The sequence below is a fragment of the Scylla paramamosain genome, chromosome 16, assembly GCF_035594125.1.
Source record: "Scylla paramamosain isolate STU-SP2022 chromosome 16, ASM3559412v1, whole genome shotgun sequence".
Classification (NCBI taxonomy): domain Eukaryota; kingdom Metazoa; phylum Arthropoda; class Malacostraca; order Decapoda; family Portunidae; genus Scylla; species Scylla paramamosain.
The window spans coordinates 10,062,829-10,087,500 of NC_087166.1; the positions used below are offsets into that span (position 1 = coordinate 10,062,829).

General features: G+C 42.0%; 3 protein-coding genes across 7 annotated transcripts in view; all 3 read left to right on the forward strand.

Moving 5' to 3' along the window:
* LOC135107991 (diuretic hormone class 2-like) overlaps window positions 1-5,261 on the forward strand; it is a 104,024-nt gene extending 98,763 nt beyond the window's left edge. For all 4 annotated transcript variants that reach the window (XM_064018507.1, XM_064018508.1, XM_064018509.1 and 1 more), the window contains 3 exons: window positions 66-159; window positions 2,503-2,604; window positions 4,020-5,261. In XM_064018507.1, the coding sequence (XP_063874577.1) occupies window positions 77-159; window positions 2,503-2,604; window positions 4,020-4,275 (441 nt within the window). In that variant the 5' untranslated portion in view covers window positions 66-76 and the 3' untranslated portion in view covers window positions 4,276-5,261. The remainder of the gene's footprint in view (window positions 1-65; window positions 160-2,502; window positions 2,605-4,019) is intronic.
* A 129-nt stretch (window positions 5,262-5,390) lies between these two features.
* LOC135107987 (uncharacterized) lies at window positions 5,391-20,750 on the forward strand. 2 transcript variants are annotated; one of them, XM_064018498.1, is made up of 16 exons: window positions 5,391-6,050; window positions 8,452-8,749; window positions 9,359-9,461; window positions 9,908-9,970; window positions 10,437-11,497; window positions 12,771-13,279; window positions 13,661-13,870; window positions 14,625-14,688; window positions 15,168-15,291; window positions 16,054-16,173; window positions 16,673-16,798; window positions 17,150-17,324; window positions 17,719-17,850; window positions 18,939-19,063; window positions 19,381-19,554; window positions 20,478-20,750. In XM_064018498.1, exons 2-16 carry the CDS (start codon window positions 8,460-8,462, stop codon window positions 20,589-20,591), a joined length of 3,390 nt encoding a protein of 1,129 aa, XP_063874568.1. In that variant the 5' UTR covers window positions 5,391-6,050; window positions 8,452-8,459; the 3' UTR covers window positions 20,592-20,750. The 2 variants fall into 2 exon arrangements, with proteins under 2 accessions (XP_063874568.1, XP_063874569.1); XM_064018499.1 differs by lacking the exon at window positions 5,391-6,050 and adding an exon at window positions 6,062-7,553.
* The window catches only part of LOC135107988 (uncharacterized), a 93,401-nt gene continuing 89,472 nt past the window's right edge, over window positions 20,744-24,672 (forward strand). Inside the window, exon 1 of the mRNA XM_064018502.1 lies at window positions 20,744-23,284. The gene's annotated coding sequence lies outside the window, so the exon portion shown is untranslated. The remainder of the gene's footprint in view (window positions 23,285-24,672) is intronic.

Sequence of the window (24,672 nt, forward strand, 5' to 3'; positions counted from 1 at the left end):
CTTTAATATGCCTAAAAAAAAAAAAAAGTAAGTGGCGATGTTCATTTGTTTTCTTATCTCCGCAGGGAATATCCTGATGAACAACTTCGGCGTGGTGTTCGCTTCCCTGGTGGCCGCCTTCATCCTCCTGTCCTCAGTTCATGCTACTCCAATCAACAGGTGGGTCCGCCCCTTACCTGCCAATTACCCCTGACACCTGTGGTCTTAGCGTATTAGTTCTGCGGCTAGGGAGGGTGAGGGTGACAGGTGAGGTGGTGGTGGTGGTGGTGGTGGTGATGGTGGTGGTTGCTGCTGTTGTTGTTGTGGTAGTAGTAGTAGCAGCAGTTAGATACACAGTTTAGTGGTAGTTGCTGTAGTGGTAGTCATTGTAGTAGTAGTGATAGTAGTCGGTTACTTGTTCTCCTTGTGTGTGCGTGTGTGTGTGTGTGTGTGTGTGTGTTATTATTATTTTTTTTTTTATGTATATATATGTGTGTGTCTATGCATGAATGAACAATACGTATCAAGCATGCATATATGAACGTATGCATTTATGAATCAGCTGAGACTAACAGAACATTATCCCCTCATAAAACATGCACGGTGTAAGAGAGAGCCGTGAATGGCAGGGCGCGGGGACAGCCAGTGTTCAGAAAGGTTACCCTCCGCTTTGTTTGTTCCCCGCGCTGTGCAGTGAAGGGGTCACCTCAGCAGAGACAGGAGACAGGAGACGGCAGCTTCTTGTTACGAATTTCAATAACTTCTTCATGACTATTAGATAAATGTTAATTGCATTTATTTATTTATTCATTCACTTTGTTATTAATCTGCTTGTGTGTTTGTTTGTTAAGAAGAAGAAGAAGAAGAAGAAGAAGAATTTGACGTTATTATCAAAGCGAGAGAGAGAGAGAGAGAGAGAGAGAGAGAGAGAGAGAGAGAGAGCGCGAACACAAAAAAAAAAAAAATCCAACAACACAAGCGACAAGAAGGAGAATCCAACCCCCACAAGCCGCCAGTTAATCTCCTTCACGTGACCTCGAACCGTAAACTTAACAAGCCATAACTCTGAGGTCACAAAGCACTGGCTAAGACATCATAAGCTCCCCCCACTTGCACACCTGACTTACCTTTCCACCCACTCATTCACTCACTCACACCTGACCTTACCTGACCCCGAGTGACCTTGCAACCTTGAACTTTTATTTTCATTTGTGTGTTTTTTTTTTATTGATTTTTATTAGCTTTTAATTTCACAAGATTTTTTTTTCATCTTACTGTCTTAATTTTGCTGGCTTTTAATTTTACTCTTTTCATTCACTCTCTCTCTCTCTCTCTCTCTCTCTCTCTCTCTCTCTCTCTCTCTCTCTCTCTCTCTCTCTCTCTCTCTCTCTCTCTCTCTCTCTCTCTCTCTCTCTCTCTCTCTCTCTCTCTTAATCAATCAAGTCTGTCAAACAAGAGGAAGAGAGAGAGAGAGAGAGAGAGAGAGAGAGAGAGAGAGAGAGAGAGAGTAGCGGACAGGTGGGAAGGAGTGTGTTAATTAGGTTGTCCGCCAGGTAAACAGAGAGAGAGAGAGAGAGAGAGAGAGAGAGAGAGAGAGAGAGAGAGAATTTCTTACCTTTCTGTGGTAAATAAATTCTTTTGGGCAGTTCTATTTTCTCCCCTATTTACTTCCCTACATTCTTTCTCTTCCCCTCTCTCTCTCTCTCTCTCTCTCTCTCTCTCTCTCTCTCTCTCTCTCTCTCTCTCTCTCTCTCTCTCTCTCTCTCTCTCTCTCTCTCTCTCTCTCTCTCTCCCTCTCCTCCTCCTTTGTTATTTTCTTCCCTCTCATTTTCCTTTTTTTTATGTTTGTTCCTCCCCTCTTCCTCTACTTCTCTCTTCTCTCACCATTTCCCGTCTCTTTCCCTCCTTCCTACCCCACAAACACAAAGGAATATAAAGATAGAACAAGCAGTTGCAGACTTGTTGATTCTCACGAGACTGTCTGTAAGTGTGTATGCATCAAATCTTATTAACTATGCTCTTTTTTATTAGATGTGGTTCTTATCTATTTATTTATTTTTATTTGTTTTTTTTTATTCTTACTGCAGCTTAATATCCCTTTTCGAAATTTCTCCCTCTTTTTTTCCGTTTTCTTTTCATAATTCTAGTTTGTTTTTCTTTTCTCTTTTTTTTTCATGAGATTTCCTTCCTCGTTCTCTTCTCCTTTTCTCGTTTTCATTCCATTTTTCATGAGATTTCCTTCTTCGTTCTCTTTTTCTTTTCTTGTTTTCTTTCCATTTTTCATGAGATTTTCTTCCTCGTTTTCTTTTCCTTTTCTCATTTTTTTTCCATTCCCTTTCGCTAATTTCCCTAATTCCTCTTTCCTATTTCTAACCGCATTTTTTGCATAATTCTAGTTTCTTTACCTGATTCCTTTCAGAAATTTATTTCCTTTTCTTTCCATAGTCATAGATTCCTTTTTCATTCCCTTTCCACAGCATAAGATTCCATTTCCTAATCTCTCGCTCTTCTTTTGTTTCTCAGGGAGCCATCGCGTGCTGTAGTGGAGATAGACGACCCAGACTATGTTCTGGAGTTGTTGACAAGATTCAGCAACTCCATCATCAGAGCCAAGGAACTAGAAAAGTGAGTACTGGCGGGAGCGAAGGGACGAGGAGACCCAAGACGAGGCAAGGGGGTACTTTCTCAAACGTTTCGTCAACCTACCTTTTTGCCTGTAACAGCCTCTAGTGGAAGATATCGAGGTTTTTAGTGTGTTTTTAGTGTGTTTGATTATTATTCTTTAATCATCAGTGGGTAGAAACTTAGTAGGAATTTAGGTTTTTGTCTGTGTGGCCTTTGAAAATTGTGGGAGAGAACGAAGCGTCTCAGAGTGCGGGATCGTGGGAAGTGGGTTAGAAAATCGGTTTTCTCTGCCTTCTTTTTGTTGTTTTTAACGGGTGGTTTTGTTGTTGTTATTATTTTTTTCTTTTCTTCTCTTTGTGTTTGGTGTTTATGGTATAGTTTTATTATTGTTACTTTTTGTTTGTTTGTTTGTTTGTTTATTTGTTTGCATGGCAGTCCTTAGATTTCACGGGATATCTTCTTTTTTAATATTTTTCCTCCATTTTGTGATTTCCTTTTCCTCCTCCTCCTCCTCCTACGCATCAATAAACCTTTCTACTACTACTACTACTACTACTACTACTACACAAATGATCGAAAAATCGAAATAAGAATAAGATTAGAAAATATCATTATTAATATTTTTAGGGCAGTGAAGAAAAGGAAAGCTGAAATGAATAAAGGAGAGAGAGAGAGAGAGAGAGAGAGAGAGAGAGAGAGAGAGAGAGAGAGAGAGAGAGAGAGAGAGAGAGAGAGAGAGAGAGAGAGAGAGTGGAGGTGCGCAAGCCAATTCTTATTCGTGAAGCGTTTAAGAATTTGATTGAGAAACCAGAATTGGAGAAGATGCAGGAGGAGGAGGAGGAGGAGGAGGAAGAAGAGTCTGAGATGGGAAAGAGAATATTTTTTTCTTTTTTACTACCTTCATTTCTTTTCCTTCCATGTTTTTTCTTCTTTTCTTTCATTTCCCTTTTCTTTAACTTGTTTCTTCTCATCCTCCTTCTCTTCTTTCTCCTCCTTCTCCTCCTTCTCTTCTTTCTCCTCCTTCTCCTCCTTCTTCTTCTTCTTCTTCAACCTTTACCTCTTCCCTCCCCCAGTCCTCGAGTTTCCCCCACCCCTCCTAGTCCCCGGGTCTTCCCCTGAGTTGGCTTGCACGCTCCAGTCTTGCCGGGTCTCGCCTCGCCTCCGTCGTGTGGCTGAGGGGGAACTCTGGCCCCGGGTGTATTTAATGCCTTTGTTTCCTTCCGTGCCTTGATTTGTGAGGGTTTGGGTTTGTAAATATTTTTTTTTCTCAAGGAATGGTTCTTTATCATTCTTGTTTTGTCTTAAAAAATGTGCATAGACTTGAAAGAATGAGTTTTATTTCAGTTAGTTTTCATTCAGTATGTGTGCGTGCGTGTGTGTGTGTGTGTGTGTGTGACAGCCTCCTCCCGCCGCAGATTCGTGCGCTCCTCCAGCGGCACCAAGCGTGGCCTGGACCTGGGTCTGGGACGGGGCTTCAGCGGGTCCCAGGCCGCCAAGCACCTCATGGGCCTCGCAGCCGCTAACTACGCGGGCGGCCCCGGCAGGAGGAAGAGGGAGTCCCAGGCCGCACCCCTCGCCCTGCACCATGATGACCACCCGGCCGCCCAGGAACACGCCGCCGTCGCCGCCGACGCCGCCGCTGCCGGCCTGCAGCAACATTCCTCTCGATAAGCGGCTCCCCCCCACCATGGCTGCCGCTGCTCCCCCACCCCACCGCCCCCCAGCACAAGTCCTCTGTTCCTCGCGGCCCTCCCCCTCCCCTGCCCCCCCAGCTCCTGGACAGTTCGTCAACTTCTCTTCTCCAGGCTCTCGGCTGCTCCTCCGCGCCCTTCGGCGGGCGGGGGGCGGGCGCCGGGGCAGCGTCCTGCACTCCACGCTGTATCTGTAGTCGCATTCCATATATGATGTGCGTAGTAGACTTCGCCTCGCCCGGAAGGACGTCCTCGACGCCTCCTGCAGCCCGGTGAGGCTCGGCCGCGCCTCGGCGGGACTTTCCCTCACGGTCGGCCCTTGGGTCTGGCTCAGAGGAGCCGCAGGAGACGCTGACCGCCTAGTCTGGGGCCCTGCGCGCCCCGCCGTGGCTGGAGACTAGCGTGATGGCGCCCCGCCGCTCACGGGCCCCGCCACCCCGCTTCCCCCTCCCCCGGGATCGACGCCCCTCGACCACACACATTGCCGCCCATGACGGCACTGCTGCCATTTGGTCCCTGGCGACCCTCACTCTCCCTTGCGGCGCCTCTGGGCCTGGAACCCTTCGGTGGACTGCGTGGCGCCCTGCCGCGGCTACAGGGCGTGGCAGGCGAGGCTCCGCCGCCGGCGAGGACAGGTCCTGGGCGGCACTCAGTCCTTCACAGCACGGGACGCTCCCATCACCTGGATCACTCCACTCTCGGCTCGGATCTTCTGTCTGCGTTGTGTTAGGGACGGGGCGGGGCGGGACAGTCGAGGAGGGGCGGGGCGGGGCGGGGCGGGACGGGACGTGATGGGCGGGGACCAGTGACCACGCTGCCCCGCCTCTCCCTGCCCCGCCCTGCTCTGTCCTGCGGGCTGGAACTTGTCTCACTAAGTTAAGACAAAGAAATAAATATACGTGAGTGTATAAGGAGCCATTTCGTTCACGTTCATGTAGATAACAAATAAAGCGTGTCGGTCCCTGCACTCCTTTATTCCTGAGGCGCCCTGCGACACCCCCGCTGGCCCGCCAGCCTGCCGCCAGCCTGTCCGGGCATGGGACTGCAGGTGATGGTGGTGGTGGGGTAGTGGTGGTGATAGTGGTAATAGTAGTAGTAGTAGTAGTAGTAGTAGTAGTAGTAGTAGTAGTTGTTGTAGTAGTAGAGGTAACAGTAGTCTGTCTCATGACCTCTCTCGCTACAATCAGGTCATACTCTTCTCTTTCTGCCTTCACTTGTTGCACTCTATTATACAACTACATATATTTTAAAACTTTACCCCCCCACACTTTTAACTTTACCTAATGTAGTTAGACTCCCTTCACACGAGGCTCCCATGGCGACGCCAGAGTATCTTTTGGTGGCAACACCGTAGTAGCGCGATAATTTTTCCTGTCCTACAAGTCTGGCCGCGCAGCAGAACCCCTTGCCACGCCACTAAATGTCTGATTGGTTACAATTAAATCACAAGAAACACATGGTGGTATCATGTGAAGAGAACTTTATACACTCTCTCCCTCTTTACTTTACGTATTACTAAATATCAACTTTAACTTACATTTCATGGATTTCTTTTAATTTATGCTGGTTTTTTTATGACAAAATTATAGTTTTACCACTATCATACTTGTTTATTGCAAAATCTTAGGACACAAATATTTACATACACCCTCCCTTTAGACACTAGGGCGGAAAAAAGTGGACAAAACGTATAGCGTAAGAGGAGAATCTTGAATATATGCTGTTGTATCCCTCGTAAACCAGTAGAATTCACAGGTAAGCACCATAATACGAGAACGAGTGTGCTTATACAGCTATAGTAGCAAAACAGAGGCTGGGTGTTGAGTAAAACTGCAAGAATACACCGTAATATTATACCAGTCGGACTTTCCTCTGATTAGGCCTGAGAGGAGAGAATTTGGTAGTAGCGGGCGAGAGTGTGATCGAGAGGGTAGGCCTAACTTGGACCATTCAGAAACACGAACTCAAACTATTCATGGTTACTGGGGAGGTGCAGATCAGAACTGGATACTGAATGATTGATGTAGTGTAGGTATGAGAGGTTAGGCAACGAATTATGGTTACTGAGGAGGTGTAGGTAACAGAAAATATAGTTGCAGAGTATTGAGATGAAGCTGAATCAGAAAAGTGGTGAAATACGTATGTTGAGGTATTTAAAACAAGTTGGGAGTACAGCACTGAAGAAGCATTGTAATAGAGCAAAAAAATCACTAAAAACAACAGAAGCAAGGAGTGGATGACCTAAGAAGCGATACAAGAGGAACAGCTCACAAGGAAGTAATGAGTGGAGGAATTATATAGTGCAAGTATTGTGGGTCAGGTAAGGAGTTCCTGCTTGCTCCTGACTTGAGGTGGTTGTTGCCTGCAGGGACTCACAACCCAGCCTCATTCCCCATGCAACAAACTTGGCCAAAGTCTTGTCTCTGGGCTGTGGGCAAGGGAAAGTGGTGAAATTCAGCTTTTTAATTGAACCTAATGTGTCCTGATAACCTAACCTAACCTATAATGCAGTATGTAAAGAGCCACTTATCCCTGGATGCATCACCATGACACTGAACACCAGAGAAGGAGTTCCTAGTTCTAGTCCAATCACACCCTCGCCCCGTACTCATGAATTGCAGGGAGCACAGTGGCAGATCACCAGCCTGGGACATAGATAAATTAGAATTAAATGAACCCTTCCACTGTAATATGAAACAATTAACAGCACCAGAAGTAATGCATGTAATCTTTATAAGCATCTACAAGAAAGTATAAAAAAGAATAGATTTTGCAGTTTCTACCTTGTTTAAAGATTAGAAGTGGCTGTAGAGCAAATAAAGGTGCCTCAGGATGATAAGTAATTAAGGAAAGATGCACCAAATTGCAGTCAAAAGGTTATGTCTAATGTATTTTGATAACCTAACCTATAATTCACCACCCAATGAGCCACGTACCCCTGGACACACCAGCACAACCAACTCTGAACACCGTGCTCCACCAGAGACGAGGTGCTGGGAATAGCGGAGGCCCACCTTGTGTGCAGGGTTGAAAAAAAATTTTTAACTTAACCCACTGGGTTTTTTGGGTTTTATTGTTTTTTGGGAGTTTTATTTTTTTTATTATTTCTCTTATTTCCATGTAAATCAGTTTAAATAAGCAATTAAAAGTTATAGAGTGAAACAGAAGATTTGAGGTGTTACCTGAAGGTCATGTTGATGCAGGCTGGTGCAGTGGGACAAAGCCTGTGTTAACTTGTGCTGTACAGGAAATGAACAGGTCAGACTTGACTACTTTTACATTTTTTATGTATATGTAAAGACAGCTCCCTACTTGATGATGCAGCCTTCCTACCCTTAATATTTTAGCAAAAGCCACATGTCAATTTAAGGGATTTTAGTAGATAAATATCATACACCAGAAGTCTCTCTCTCTCTCTCTCTCTCTCTCTCTCTCTCTCTCTCTCTCTCTCTCTCTCTCTCTCTCTCTCCTCTCTCTCTCTCTCTCTCTCTCTCTCTCTCTCTCTCTCTGTATGTATGTATGTATGTATGCATGCATGCATGAAGGAGGTCTGTACATATAGAGATCTTATTTATCAATATGATATAAAACAAAATTTGTGTATGTAAAATCATTTTATTTATTTTTTTTTTGCTTTAATGGCAGCCCTGCTTGGCTGTGCCTCTTTGGGTAAAATTTCACAAAAAAAGGAGAGAAGAAAGAGTTCATAAACTGTCTTCACACAAACAGCATTTTAGATGTTGATTTTTGTATTAAACTTCTTTAAATATTTCAGAAGTACAGAAAAAATTAACCTTTTCTGTGTTTTGTCTTCTCTGATTCCACACAAGCAATACTTATTTTTATATTAAACTTCCTTGAGTATTTCTGTAACCCAAAAAGACAAAATTAATCTGTTCTCTCTTTTGTCTCATGTCTCCACACACACAGCTGCAGTGGAGATTGACAAAGAATACCCGTAGCAATAAAAGAGATTAAGCCACACTACATTTTTATATTTTCTAGTTTATTTACTCATATACTTTTATGTAAGAGGTACACTGTCAATGGACAAAAAAAAAAAAAAGTGAAGTGCCAGTCCCAAAAGAGAAGTCAAAAGGATCATCCAAAATTTGAGGATAAGTGTCTTGTAACCTCACATGCTCTCCATCGGCAGCACACACGATGGCAGTGCCCCACTACGTGTCAACTGAGTGGGTGGGGCTGCGCCATGCCACCCTCCGCTTCCGCCCAAGCAAGGTGCAGGTGGAGAGTCCCAAAGCTCATGATGGCCAGGAGGCAGGAGAGGAAGGGGCTGCTCCTGACCAAGGCTTCTCTGTGTGGTCGTGGCTCCCTGGTTCCTGGAGTGATGGCATTCCCTGGTTCTCCTCCCCAAAGGACCCGAAGAAGCCACAAGACCAGCCAGCAGTGGAGACACACAAGATAGAGTGTTACCTGTCAGCAGTGTACATTGGGTAAGGAAGGGGACTGCCAATTTTCTCTCTTCTCTTATTCCTCTTCTTGTTGTTATCAGAGTGGTATCAGTATTATTTCCTCTTTGTAATTTGGTGTAAGGAAGGTTCTCTTTTCTCCCTTTCGTTCTTCTTGTCATGAGGATTAGGAGGTAAGGTCTTGGGTGTTAGCGTACCTAGCAGCATTGGGACAAATACCTCCATATAGGTAGGGTTCTTGCTCCTGTCTCAAGGCTTCTTATGACTGCATACTGGTAATTTGTAATCTTGTGGGTCTTGTTGTTAAGTGATTATCCTTAATGTGTACACTGTTGTACTTATTGTTCTGGATATTTAAATTCTGACATGTGTTACTCTGTTTCCAGTTGTGTGTACTAAGGTTTTTATGTATAGTAAAACCTATAGATAGGTGTGTGTTTTCCTGAACACTTCAATACCCTTACCTTTTTGCTTATTATTTAGTGTAGTGTAAGGAAGATTTCCTCATGTCTTTCATTCCTCTTCTTGTCACGATTGAAATGGTATTAATATTTTTTTCCCTTCACTTATTATTTAGTGTAAGGAAGGTTTTCTCACTTCTGCAGTATAATTCTAAGCTGTTCTCTTCACCAGGGAGTATGGGGAGAGGAAGAGCAAGGTGTCCAAAGCCAGCAAGAAGAGCAGTAAGCCTCAGGAGGGTGTGGAGGAAACTCCGGTCCCCAGCACTGGACACCAGGCAAGGGAGTGTGTTCTGTCAGTGCAGTGTTCATGAGTATTCACGCTGGTTTGTGAGAGTAACAGAAGTATTGGCTGCATTACTCAGAGTTCCCAGTGGTGCACCAGTGATGAATATGTCAGTATATCATGTTGTCTACTAATTACTGCATAAGTGCCCTATATTTAAACTTTTTGAATATATTTTTTATCACATGCTTGTGTCAGGAATCACCACAGCAGATCAGCCTTTTCCAGTGTGCTGTCTCCTGTGGCTTCCTCAGTCACGTCCATTACAAGTGTATCTTCTTTCACTGCATCTGTAAACTTTCCATCAGGTCTTCCTCACTTTCTCTGGCTGGGTAGATCCATCTTTAGCATTCTCCTCCCCACACACTCGTTGTCTCTCCTCTTGACTCACACACCACCTGACAGTTGCCTATGAGTAATAAGTGTTCAAACCTTCAGGCTGATGTAGGTGGCCAGAACACTGCACCTGACAACTCACTCACTCCCTTGGAAGGCAACACAGTAAGCATTTACTTATTTATTTATTTTATTTATTTATTTATTTTTTTGTTTTCTCCTAATTAAATCATTACTGTATTTTTAAGAGGATCATATCTTTAGATTTTTCAGCATTTCAGTTTGACAACTTTGTTTTATAGCTATCTCAAAACTTTCTGTACTGGAAGGAAATTATAAAATCTGTTCATCTAAGCTCTTTTTTTTCTTTCCTGTAGGTTCCTGTATAGATTTGGCACCATACTTTAAGTGTTGTGATGTGCTGTATATCACATTGAAAGGATTAAAACAAGAGAAATGGTGTTGATCCATAACAAAAATACAGTTATAACTTAACTCATTTTTTCCTACAGATTTGTGGTTGTGCTTTTAATGTTGTGATGTGTTGTATACTTCATTGAAAGGATTAAAATAAGAGAAACAACACTGATCCACAACAAAAACACACTAATAACTTCACCAATTTTTCCAGGATGACTTAAGGCCTCCAGGGATTGAATCAGAGGTGTGGAGTGCATGGCTGGAGTACTGGGAGGTCTGGAAGGAGGTTCTGATACCCTTGTCCTGGGTCCACAAGTACCGGGGACACTGCACTCCAGAGTATATTGTGTGGCACGACTCTTACTTACAAGATTATCCAGAGGTGCTGCCTTGGATTACTGAGGAGCTGGGGGTCAGTGAGCTGCAAGAAGACACCACAGGGACCAGCCAACTTGGGAGCAATACAGAGACCAATGTGTGTAAAAAAGCAGCTGAGGCCACTGGGGATAAAGACAGTTCCTCTGACTCAGAGTTTGATATGACAGAGTTTTACGACTTTCTAAATGGTGATATTGATAGTGTAGGTGAACGTGCAGAGCAGATACCCAGGGATAATGAGTCATGGGGGAAGAAGGATGAAAGTGTGAATGCTAATGTGAATGCTACACTTGATGGCACCAGTGACACAAAAGGAGGTGCGGACAGAAAGATGCTGGATGACCTGTATGCCAAGCACACAAAGAAGAGGTACCTGGTGCACCTACGGACTTTCCTGCACAGTTCTGGTGTTGAGAGCAGCCAAGATCTTGATGCATTCTTTAAGACGGAGGCTGGTATTGATTTCCACATTGAAACTGCTGCTATAGAGGCTGAGACAAACACCACAAAACTGAGTGATGATACAAGAAACTCTCAAACCATAACAAACACATCCACAATACATGACAAAGCAAACAAGCTCAAATCACAGGAACAAACAGAAGATACGAGAGAAGGAACCCGGGAAAATGGCACTGGAACAACCAATCATGAAGAGCTGGAGAGTTCACCCATCCCTCAAGGTGACAGTAGCAGGGAAGGTCAGGAAGCTGTGCCATGTAAGGATGAGAGGACAGAGCCACATGCATCTGAGGAGACAGGTGCAGTAGTGGAGTGGAGTGGTAGTGAGGAGAGCACACAGGAGGAGGCTCTCAATGCTTCTGGTGTCAGTGTCTCAGCCAGCCAGGAGCACAAGACTTCCAAGAGGAGAAGAAGGAAAAAAGATACTATCAAGTGAGAGGCATCTCTTGTTTTACTTTTACTGCATTAAGAGTGTGAGTGATTGTGTGTGTGTGTGTGTGTGTGTGTGTGTGTGTGTGTGTGTGTGTGTGTGTGTGTGTGTGTGTGTGTGTGTGTGTGTGTGTGTGTGTGTTGCCCCATGAGGGATTGCTGGCCTAGTATACAGATAAATAGGTATTATGTATGTTTTTATATGATGCATCTTCACTTCTTTATCTCTTTATCTGAGAGAGGCCTTCTTTTAATGTTTTTTTTTTTTTTATGCCTAAGATATATGGTTATGTGTGATCAACTTCCAACACTTTGCTTGAGGGGACACTTGCACAGTTCAGGGTGTGAGCTGACCAAGATACAGTAGTGGATGCAATGACGAACATGATTTCTTCCAATGCATGAGTAGCATTCATTATGGCAAATGTGCCTTATGGTGACTGAAGAACCTAGGGGAAAAAAATAATTGCTTCCAGGAAACCAGAAAATAACAAAAAATTCCATAATTTTAGAAAATGTACATCAAAACGAGCACATTTGCACTGCTACATTGGAGATAACACAAATATATACAGGAAATCTCACACACACACACACACACACACACACACATATATATATATATATATATATATATATATATATATATATATATATATATATATATATATATATATATATATATATATATATATATATATATATATATATATATATATATATATATATATATATATCTCTGTGTGTGTGTGTGTGTGTGTGTGAAAGTTTTAAGAACAATCCTAAGGATTGCTAAAAAGAATGAGACTGATTGTGAAGGAAAATTAATTACCTAAATAAGAGTCAGAAAGAATGAGAAAAGATGAAATGAGAGGGAGAGAGAGAAAGTGTGTATCACTCCCTTGTCCCTTATCTCTGACTGGGGCAGGGGAGTCACAGGGAGGGAGGTTTGACACAGGATGAAAGAAGGGAGGGGAAATAAAAAAGGTAGGAAGGGACAGGTGGTGGATAGGGGAGCAGCAGCTCTCACAGATGTTGAGTTATTCTTGTGAGTTTCAGTTTGTTATTATGAATGAATTTTTATTAAAATTCCATTGGTTGCATGAGTGGTGAGTTTATTATGCCAATTTTGGTTTGTTATTCGCATTAAATGTTTATCAGAATTTCAGTCCGTTACTGCAGTTGGACATTACAACGACTCTGCGTTGTCATACACCCTAGGGTACATGGTTAGGTGTGATCAACTAATACAGTGCTTGGGGTGAAATTTGCACAGGTTTCAGGGGACAAGCTGGGCCCTCCAGTATGTGCAGGGAAAGACAGCTGTGCAGAGTGAAGTTCCCCAACCAACTGAGAGGCCCACAGTGTCTCCTGAACCCCACAGAGCAGTCCCTGGATCTCCCTCTCTGGCCTTTGAGTCCCATGAAGCAACTGCTGTAACTCTAGAGCCAGCAGGGACTTGTGAGGCACTCCCTAGACCCTCAGAGAAAGAGAACATTAGGACCGCTGTGGCGGATGACAGGAAATTAGATGAGGAGGAGGAGGATGCCTTTCAAGTATTCATTGATGACTCAAGGGAATGTGAAAGAATATTTTTGAAGAGGTACCAAAGAAACCAAGAGAGGCAAGCTGAGTTTCAAGCATTGAGTGAGCCACACACACGCCTCGGGAGATTGCTGGCAGACTGCAGGTCCTCTCTGGACAGGGCTGCTGTGAGTCTTCAGAGTATCTTCCTGTCCTTCACTGCCCTGCACTTCCTCAATGTGGCTCTTCCTGGCATTGCAGGTACTGTTGTCTTCTTATGCATGTTTTTTTCATGTACTTGTTTCTGTTTTCTCCTCATGGCCTCACTTCCATTTTTTCCCAGTCATACCTATATTATTTTTCCCTCTTGTGGCCTTGCTCGTTTTCATTTTTCCCTTATGGCTCCACATTATTTTTATCCCTCATAGTGTCACTCACTTTCATTTCCCCCTTGGCTTCACCAACTTGCCTCAATCACTATTTTTTCCTCACTAACTTAACATCTTCCCTTCATAACCCCAATCACTCTTATTTTTCCCCTAAAGACCTCACTAGTGTTAATTTTTGCCACTTGCTTTTATTTTCCCAATGGCCCCACTCCTATTTCCCCATTCACTCACTTGAACCTCATCTCCCTCACAGTCATTGAGTATGAGAGCTCCGTGACAGAGGAGGTGCCTGGTGAGAGAAAGAGACTGAAGTACAAGTTTGATGGATTCACTTTTGATCAGAGGATCAACCTGGAGCGTTACCTTCCCCGAATTGCCAAGTTCTGTCTCAGGACCATGAAGGACGTGGTGGTGCCCATGACTGTCCGTCATTTCGCCAACCTGGGCCTCCTGGCAGCCTCAGGTTAGTGGCCTTAGAAAATACATGTGCCTCTTGGTTCACACAATATTTAGGGGACTTGCATGCATCATATAAACAAATTGTGTAAAAAAAACAGAGAAATACAGATGAAAATATAGGTGCCTCTTGGTTGATGCAGAGATACTTCTCAGTTCACACTATATGTAGGGACTTGCAGGCTTCATATAACCTGAAATTGTGTAAAAAGGACTTGAAAACTAAAGGGATAAAAAAGCTTAGGGGATTTGACCTGTTTAATTGCACTATTTTGTCAATAAATCTCTTCAAACATGTGCATCTCAGCTTACATGATAACATAAGGACTTGTAGGTTTCATTTAACCAGAAATTGTGTAAAAAGGATATGGGACAAGAGAGATTAGGGGATTTAATGTGTTAAGTTGCACTATTCTTAAATCTATTTATGTACCTGGTAAGTGAATAATACTAATTCATACATTTATCCATGGTTTATTAATTCTAACTCTAAATGTAAATGCTAAAATGTTAGAAATGCAGAAGAAAACTCCTAAATATTAACATATGTACCGTGTGAATATATTTGCCGTGTTAAACTGAATTCATGCTAAAAAAATTGTGCAAACTGAGTCATCTGTAATCCTTATGAGAGTATGAAGCATTTCAAGCAACAGACTAAGGATGATATAAATGTGAAAACTCAACATTTAGTTACTGACAGCATTCATTTGGCAGTAAGTTACATCATAGTCTAAGAGCCTTGTGTTGTTCCCTCACAGAGATTGAGCTTCAATTCCCTCCCGTTGTGTTTGGTGTGCGGTGGCTGCCTTTGCCTGAGCCAAGGTGGGTCTGGCCTCCAGCTGCAGTACATAAAAACTTAAGAAAAGGATAGAAGCTGCAAAAAGCTGTCAGGCCTACACATGGCAGTACCTGCATGAAGCATACCTACCTATTTCCACCTGTCATTCTCATCTGTAAATTTATCTAATCTTCTTGTAAAGCTCCTTAATGACGTGGCACTAACATTGTGATCATTGGGTCTGCTCCATTCACCCTGCATTATTTCAAAGCCATAACTGATATGTTGGATACTAGTGAAAGGTTTCCCACAGATAGATAAATGGACAAATTTACTGAACATAGAATAAACTCTCTCAGAGAGAGAGAGAGAGAGAGAACCTGATGACTTGTGTAAACTTATGCTACATTAAGTACAAATTAATACCAGAATTTTACCCTTCATTTAAAGTTAGATTAAGCTCACTTCATAACAACCTTAAGTGAACTGATGTGTGTGTGTGTGTGTGTGTGTGTCTTGACAGTTTCTCTGGTGATGGAAAGAACATCAAGCGTCATCAGAGGAGGTTCCACAGGTTCTTGAAGGAGCAGGTCCCAAATGTGTCCCCATCCTGCACTGTACAGCTGAGAGGGAAGGTCATGCACAGAGTAAGTTGTACTCCCTTTCATTTCCTTAACCTGCCAATCCTTACTAATGCTGTGTCTACTACTACTACTATATACTACTACTGCTACTACTGCTACTGTTTCAGTGCTGCTGCTACTGTTTGCTGCTACTGCTGCTACTATTTACTGCTACTTCTTAACTTCTACTTAGAAAATTTGATGCATAGACACACAAGACTTTCTACTTACCCTCACCCCTGTTCTATCCTCTTTACTAATGCAAGATTTGAGCAATATCTTCATTCTTTCATATCTTACTGCTAGACTCTGGATTTTCCTTCCTGTTTCTGCATTTTCTCCTGCTCATGAAGAGTTAAAGGACAATTCAGAAACTAGAATCTTGGATGTTTGCTGGTCCTTTTTTTTTCAGAATGGCATCACGAGTTGCCTTTTCTTTTAGTTCTCTTTGTTGTACAGCATTTAGTTATGTATTTTGGGGTGTAGTACGATGGTCCATGAGTCTGTTCCTTTCCACCAGCAGCCGATGTGGTGTAGAGTGTGAGTGATGTGTGTATGAGTGTGTGAGTGTATGGTGCTTTGTCTTGGCTGCCATGTGTGGAATTGCTGGCTTGGTATATAGATGGATAGATAGCCAGTTATTTTTTATTTTTTATTTATATATTCATTTTATTATTTTCTTCCTTGGCTGGGTTCCTGAATACATAAAGAGGAATATGAAGGAAAGCCAGCAGAGAAGGAGGCAATGTTGGCTGTAAGAGTAATTCCACATTTCCTCCCCCTCAGGTGAATCTGGAGCCTGACCCAAGGAAGCCCCAGAGGGTGTACCAAGAGGTGGTGAGGGAGGAGGGCAGCATGGAGGACAGCAGGCCGCACCTCACTGCCCGTGTCCTGCATCTTGGCAAGGTGACTGGAAGATGTCTATGACCTGTATTCAGGAACATTCTGCTCTGTCACCATCACTATTTTCAAAGGCCTCAGAAATGATTAGCCAGATTCTCATGACTGTTTGTCCTGTAAATGCCTGGATCTGTACAAAAAAATTTGCTATTAAAAATTTTTCCTCACAGATCACAGGTAATTAAATCATGAAAATTAAAAGAATATTGATATACAAAGTATATATCAATTGATAAAATGTTTTTTTTAATGTCTTAATTTCTTTTGAAAGTTAAATATGGTTATTATCTATGCACCACTACTAAGGCCAAAAGAATATTTTACAGATATACAGTGGTTCTTCTTTAAGTAAGGAACATGTCCCTATTATCTGATAGAAGTTTTTTAGATTGAAAATTTTTTAATTTTTTATGATTAAGGTCCAGACCTGTAAAAAAAAAGTAAAAAAATTTTGCAGTTAAAAATTTTTCTCTAAGATGTACATGAGTGTGTGTGATCTTTGCAGAGTGGTGAGAGTGGAGATAGCAGTGCACATAGTGAGGTGGAGTGGCAGGCTGCAGAGATCACCTTTGACAAGGATGGGAACTTCTGTGTCACCAAGGATAACTCCAGCACCTCCAGGCAAACAAAGGTAGTAGATGTAGACATGAATCCCTTTATTTATGGCAAGGAAAACTCTACTACCTCCAGACAAACACAGGTAGCTGGCATAAGCAAGGAGGATAAAACAGATGAGACTTTTCTTTCTTAAGTTCCTCATACAATCTCAGTCAGCAGTAATGTAATATATATCATGAAGGCTGGAATTACTAGGACCATAGGCTGAAATGACAAGGAAAAAAGACTGAAATAACAAGGATAAGAGGCTAAACACTTTAGACCAGAAAAGGTAAGAGTTACATTATTTACATATCATCCTGACCTAACTTAACCAATTTCCAACTCCTCCACCTCCACCTCACTGCCATCCACACCACACCAGGACTCGGATGGTGAAGTGGAGGTGTGGAATAGGATCATCTCAGGGTGCCAGTGTCTCTCCTACTGGGAAAAGGGAAGCAGTTTACCCTTGGATCTCTCCAAAGACATTCAGAAGTATTGGGCTCAGCGGTACAGGCTGTTCCTCAACTATGACCAAGGCATCAAACTTGACAGTGGTGAGGCTCATGGGTGAAACTGTTATTGCTATTTTCATTGTTATTATGCAAGAAAGGCACTGGCCAAGGGGAACAGAAAGGCTGAAAAAAGGTATACTGCAGGTGCCAGTCCTCAAAGAGTGGAGTCCTAAAGGTTATCTGAAATTATGAAGTGTGTTTTGAAATCTTTTGTGTGTAGGAGAAAAGATATGATTTTACAGTGTCATTTCTTGTGAGATCTCAAATTCTTTCACCAAAAATAGACTAGAAAAGATACAATTTTACAGCATCAGTTCTTCTGAGACATTAACTTTTCACCTCAGTAAGAGTAGAGAGAGAGAGAGAGAGAGAGAGAGGAAGAAGGAGAAAGATATTACAGAGTACCACCACATCTGATCTTTCTTTTCCTGTCTAGAGTCATGGTATTCAGTCACACCTGAGTTCCTGGCGGCCCACCAGGCACGGCGGTGTAGGAGTGCAGTGGCCGTGGATGCCATGTGTGGGGCTGGCGGTAATGCCATACAGCTAGCCAAGACCTGTGGCCAGGGTGAGTTACTGTGGGGATGTGGATGTGTCTGGATATGTTCACCTGTTCACACTACACAGGAATTGGGAGTAATATATGAATACAAATGCTCCCAGGTATACAAATGTGTTAGGTTCCAGGTAGCTCTTCATAAGTCATTATGTTCATAGGTCATTAATTTGTAGAATATTTTTGGTATACAGTACTTTCTCTTTTTTTTTTTTATGTAGGAAGGACACTGGCCAAGGGCAACAAAAATCCAATAAAAAAAATGCCCATTGAAATGCCAGTCCCATAAAAGGGTCAAAGCAGTAGTCAAAAATTGATGAATAAGTGTCTTGAAACCTCCCTCTTGAAGGAATTCAAGTCATAGGAAGGTGAAAATACAGAAGCAGGCAGGGAGTTCCAGAGTTTACCAGAGAAAGGGATGAATGATTGAGAATACTGGTTAACTCTTGCATTAGAGAGGTGGACAGAATAGGGGTGAGAGAAAGAAGAAAGTCTTGTGCAGCGAGGCCGTGGGAGGAGGGGAGGCATGCAGTTAGCAAGATCAGAAGAGCAGTTAGCATGAAAATAGCAGTAGAAGACAGCTAGAGATGCAACATTGTGGCAGTGAGAGAGAGAGGCTGAAGACAGTCAGTTAGAGGAGAGGAGTTGATGAGACGAAAGGCTTTTGATTCCACCCTGTCTTGAGTTTTCCATTTGCTTCCCTACAAAGAGCTATAGTGCTAAATTCAAGGACTGCAAAATTTGGGATATTGGAAACACTGAAAAACACTTATTTATGGCAGCCACAGAGCCAAGTACTGTGTGAGTGTGTGTTTTGTCCTCACATTAAATTTTGGTATGAAGCAGCTGTGCAGCAGTGTAAACAACATGGCACGTCTAGATCTTGATGTTACAGGTGACTCGGGATTTCTTCTGAGCCAGGCCTCTTGTTCATATCTCCGGATCTTCATAAGTAGGGGAGCATCAGTATCTTTCTTCTATACATTAACTGCTTAGGCATATTAAAATCCATATAGGTGAGAGATATAGTATTATTGTTTGCCACTCTGCCATTAGTTATGAGAAGACACTCACAACTGCACCCTGTTCTCCTCCTGCAGTGATAGCCATTGACAAGGACCCAAGGAAGGTGGAGCTGGCGCGGCACAATGCACAGGTGTATGGCGTGGCAGACCGCATTGACTTCAGGGTGGGGAACTTCTTCAAGCTGGCGTCCTCCCTCAAGGTGAGTCCTCCTGTCCACATTCAGCTCAGGGGGAACTTTACTCTGTGGTGTTGAGTTTCTTAGCTTCCCTTGAGATTATGTGGTTATGTTTACTTGTCATGTGTATTTTTTTTTTCCTTTCTGAATGACTGTCTTACCTCAAAGTGAGGTAAGAGGGGACACTAGTGGTGCACACTGAGTCTCTTGGCTTCCCTTGAGATTGTAAGGTTATGTTTACTTTTTGTATTTATTTTTCTTGCAAATGAATATGGTAGTGTTAATAAATGTACTGGTAAAATAAAAAATAGACAAGGGCCACATTCTTCTGATGTTCCCAGGCTGACGTGGTGTACCTGAGTCCTCCGTGGGGGGGCATGGAGTACCTGGAGGAGGAGGTGTACAATGTGTACCATCTGGGTGGCACTATGAACTGCGCCCGCCTGCTCAGGGCTGCCCAGAGCATCACACCCAACGTGGCACTCTACCTGCCCCGCAACAGTGATGTGTGCCAGGTAGTGGAGGATGCTGGGGGCTGTGTGGCATTTCTATTAAGTCTTTTCTCTGTGTCACTTTTTTCAGTGTATAAAGGAGGGAGCTGAAAGTCTGAATATTGTTACTATTTTTCATTGTATAAAGGAAGGGACTAAGTGTGAATATTGTGTGATGTGTGAGTGTGGTGCCTTGTCTGGGCTGCCTCATGTGGGATTGCTGGCACAGTATATAGATTGATAGATGGGTAAAGGAGAGTGGCCATGAGTTATACAGTACAGTTCATAAACACATCCATTATATTGCTGATTCAGGAAAATTTACATAGATCCCATATTGCACACTTAACCTTTGCTTATTTCTAGCCAGGCAATGAAGTCTGTTTTCACACTTCTTTATATCTTTTAGACTTGTATTTCACTGTTACTTCCTTCTTTTCACTTTCAATCAGGCAAAGAGGCCCTTTTTTATATTTTGGAAGCTGAGATCTGTTGTTGCATCTTTATCTCCTTTGTTATACTTACCCAACCATTGAAGCCCAACATATACCTTGACATCCTCTGTTTTACTCTTTACTAAACCATGTTGTTTGTCAGAGATATACTTTCTCTGTTTTACCTTTACCCAACCAATGAAGCTGCATATCACTCTTTTCTTTCCTCTATATTACTTTTACCCAACCAGTGAAGTTGCATATTTCTTCTTCCTTTCCTCTGTTTTACTTTTACCTAACCAGTGAAGTTGCATGTAACAAGGAATGAAATCTCCAATCCTACCTTTACTTCCTTTGCTTAACTCTTACACAGCCAATGAAGTCACATATTACTCCTTTCCTCCCTGTTTTACTCTTACCCAATGAATGAAATCTCAAATCGTACCTTTACTTTCTCTTTTCAACTCTTTACCAAGCCGTGTCCTTCAACCAGCGTTCACATCCCCCACACAGGTGATCGCACTGGCCGGCCTAGATGGAGCGGTGGACATTGAGACCACCTTCATGGGGCCCAAGAAGAAGGCCATCACTGCCTACTTCGGGGACCTGGCTGCCAAATGCTTCTGAGGCCGCCATGGACATTTTTTTTATTTGTTTATTTGTTTATTTGTTTATTTATTTATTTATTTTTTCTTTAAGGTTTTGTTGATTATCCAAATATCCTTTACTTCTCTTTTTAATAATTAGTGTTATTTTAATGTGATGATGATGGAAATATTCTGTTCTCTTTTGATTTTGTTGATTATGCAACTATCCTCTACTTTTTTTTTTTTTTGTCTTATTTTGATTTGTTGATTATGAAAAGATCCATCCCACAACATTTGGTGAGTTTATTACAGTCTACTTATTCTTTATTTATTATTTTTTTTTTTTATTTATTTATTTTTTTTTTTTGCTATTAGATTTTGATAAATTTTGACTTGGTTACTGAACTTATCACCATGTTCTTTATTTATTCATTTATTTATTTATTTGTTGTTATTGTTATGGGTCATGGCATTATCACAAGGCTGGTATGTGATTTCCTCAGGATGTTATTGTGATAATTGTATTGTTAGTCATGACTTACTGGTGTCACTGTTTTGATTGCAAGGGAGGAGGAGGAGGAGAGTACCATCACTGTTGTCATTGTTTCACTGAAAGGGGTGGAGAAACAATCTTTATTATCATCACCATTATCTCTTTTTATAGTCATGAGTGGAGAATTACCATCATTACTACTGTCATCATCACCATTAATTCCTGTGTTACCTGCATGTGTATTGTTGAACAGATAACATGTACTTATGCAACAGAAGAATTTTTTTTTTTTTTTTTTTTTTAATGCAAGTGACTAATATGAGCGTTCAGTGAGATGTCTGAATGAAGAAAACTGTCTCCTTAACTTGACCTAACTCCTGTATGGCCTGCCACAAGGAAAGGTTAAGAAATGTGATGTTTTTATAAGGTAACTGACCCATATGAATGTTCAGTGAGTATCTGAAAGGGGGAAATCCTTCTCATTAACTAAGCCTCCCACTTGTCTGTCTTGCTGCAAGGAAAGGTTAAGAAATGATGCTAAACTTAATCACAAAGAATTTATTAGCATATGTACATACATAGTAGAAGAGGTGTGATATTGAAAGGTTGGTTAAGAAATGCTGCCAAACTTAATGACAGAATTTATCAGCTTTTATGTGGTGTTAGGTTTTAGAAGGTTTTGGAAGTGTACTGGTTATTAAATTTTTATACAGATATTATAGCAAATACTACACAAACATAACTGCAAAAATTAGATATATTACTCATAAGATGATACCAAATTTTTAAAAGCATTTTTAGCAATTATCATGCTTAGATTTCCTATTAATATGATAATTTTGCATAATCTGTGGTTTCTAATTTGCACAAGTCCAATAATTTTATTCTTGCATTTTTAGATTGACAATTGCAATCTGTTGTTTATGAGTCTTGTATGCAGCCAACTGTGTTATGCCTAAGCTCCTGAGGTGCAGTATAGGGTGGGTCACAAGACTGTCCCTTTCCACCAGTGGCTGACAGGGCTATGGGTTTGAAGTGTGAATGATGTGTGTCTTTGAGTGAATGTGCAGTGCTTTGTCTGGGCTGCTCCTTGTGTGATTGTCAGCCTGATATATAGTCTTTATTATTGATGAAAGCTTTAATGACTGTTTCAGTTTTTTTTTTTTTTTTTTTTTTTCATTCTTATTGTGTTCATGTCACCAAAAATTTATTTAAACATAATTTTTGTCTGTACTGATGTGTACTTTGTAAATTGTATGTGCAATGATTAATAAGACACACTGATCATTATATGAGACTTTTGTTGCTGTTCCCTGCTTCTGAACCAGAAATTAAGAGTGACAGTGAGAGGAATGGGAGTAGGAAGACAAGGAGGACATTTTTAAGAGAGAGAGAGAAAGAGAAAGGAGTGTGTAGTAAGAGAAGAAAAGAAAATAGAGGATACATAATTCTAATAACCGAGACGATGCTATGCTAAGGAGGGAGGTGGAGCAGCACAGGAGGAGTACGTCACTGGCATAGATCAGGGCCTGGCTGCCCAGCAGCATGGCCAGTGTGCAATTTTTTTCCATAAAAAATATTGAACTACCTCTCCTTGCGGAATGCCAGACTCAGTTCCTCGTAGGAGAGGGGTTGGTAGGAGAGGGCAACCCGGAGCCAAACCTGAGCTGTTCTAAAAGTCTACCTCAGACACCCCTGAGAATATGTTCCTCCATAATGACACCCTTACTGTCTCTGCCAAAGGCGCCTTTTGAATCTACAAAAGCTCTACAGGTATCGTCCTTATTACTAAGAGTCAACAAAACAGCGGCCAGTACAGAGACCCTTCAGAAAGCCATGCAAGTTAAATAAAGTTTGTAAATAATTCTGATGCAATATGTCACTTTTCGATTATCTTAAAGGGATAAGTCTAATGTCAGTAGTTTATTTTAGATAAATCATAAAACATAAACTAATAATTTTATCATAGCAACGGGTTCCCTTACCAGTGGCAAACTCCAATGAGCCGTGGCAGTGTTACTTCAGACCAGACGTGGTGAAAGTGGTAATGCGGGGCACTATTTTACTAATTTTAACTGAGTGAACCAAACCGAATTATAGTGACACGTGCTTGGTGAAGAGATAACATTTAATTCAACAAGTCACAGTTGTCATCAAGATGCTGGGGGCGCTGTGGGAGCTGTAATGGGAGAGAAAAAGAGCGAACAGGCGCCCCCCAACTACTGAAGGAAGTTGAGGCGGTGAGTTACTTGCTAGATCATGCTTTATATTGTTTCCCGCGCTGTGATTGGCCGGATTTGAATATATGTTTGTAGTTTGCTTGGTGGAAATAACTTAGCTAATTTCCAGACTGGCTATTCATTTTAGACAAGATGATGATTATTACAAAATTAAGGAATCAGCTGTTAAACTATTAGATAGCTGAGTCACCAGAACTTAACCTAACCTCCTGCTTGATGAAAACGCTCGTGTTATTTTGATATTCGTCTGCTTGATATAATGATCCTCTCCAGCTTGATCCTTGAACGTTGGGGTGGGGAGAGGTGGGGCTTGGGTGGGTAGGGGTTGCTGGTGTGGATGGGGGAGTGGCAGGGGAAGTAGGGGTTGTTGGGGTTGTTGTCGCCTTTCGTTTTTTTCCATCTTCTTTACCTGTTACGAAAATAATGATACTACTACTACTACTACTACTACCACCATCACCAGGATTCAGTGTGTGTGTGTGTGTGTGTATTTACCTATCTGCCTAACTACCATACCTCCTCGTTAATTGTCATGAACTGCCACGTGAGGGCCTCTGGGGTGAGCAGGGGGTCTGATGGGCTGCAGGCGACTCTTTCCCTGTAGAAGGTTAAAAATTCCGGTATTCAGTTTGTCTGGGATTCGAAACTGCTTTACGTACTTTTAAGTTTGCTTTTCCTTTCCTTTCGCCCCAGATTACCGTTTACTGTGGGTATTGTGGATTAGGATGATCTTCGTCAGTAGGCGGATGACGTAAGAGTGATGGTGTATATGGTGTTCTTCTTCTGTGCCTTCTGGAGGATTTCGTTTCCTTGAGTTGCAATTCAGGACAGTGCTGAGTCGTTTGGGCTTTGCTTTTCATCGCGTCTATTACAATTGCTACCATCATCATCATTTTCCTATAAATAAGCAATAAAGTTATTAAAAAGAAAATAAAACGAGTCATTAGGGGCGTGTGTATGTGTACTTTTTTGTGTGCGTGAGTAAAATTGCTGTGGTCAATAAACTGTGTATCTATCCTTCTATTTATGTGTACTCTGCGTGCAGGCGCCTGTGTCATTATTGCCGGTCTTTATATGTTCCTCCTTTCTTCTCTTTTTCGTTCCTTCCTTTATTTATTTCTTTATTTTCAACTCTTCCTCCTTTTTACGTATTAGTTTCATTTCTTTTCTTCCTTTCTCCTCTCCTCTCCTCTCCTTCTCCTCTTCCTCTTCCTCCTCCTCCTCCTCCTCAACTTGACCACAAAGAAAGGGAGAATTGTCCTTAAGTGGGAACAAGAGAGGAGTTACAAGAGGAAGAGGAGGAGGAGGAGGAGGAGGTGGTGGAGTAGGGAAAAAATGGAGGGAGACAGAGGAATAAGGATGTTCTCTACTTCTCTCCTCTTCTCCCC

What these genes read in the sequence shown, in the direction of transcription:
- LOC135107987 (XM_064018498.1), top strand. Translation starts at nt 8,460, where the DNA reads ATGGCAGTGCCCCACTACGTGTCAACTGAGTGGGTGGGGCTGCGCCAT. An exon ending in AGGAAAAAAGATACTATCAA is followed by an intron (nt 11,498 to 12,770) that starts GTGAGAGGCATC and finishes AAATTTGCACAG; the next exon opens with GTTTCAGGGGACAAGCTGGG. An exon ending in GTGTCCTGCATCTTGGCAAG is followed by an intron (nt 16,174 to 16,672) that starts GTGACTGGAAGA and finishes TGATCTTTGCAG; the next exon opens with AGTGGTGAGAGTGGAGATAG.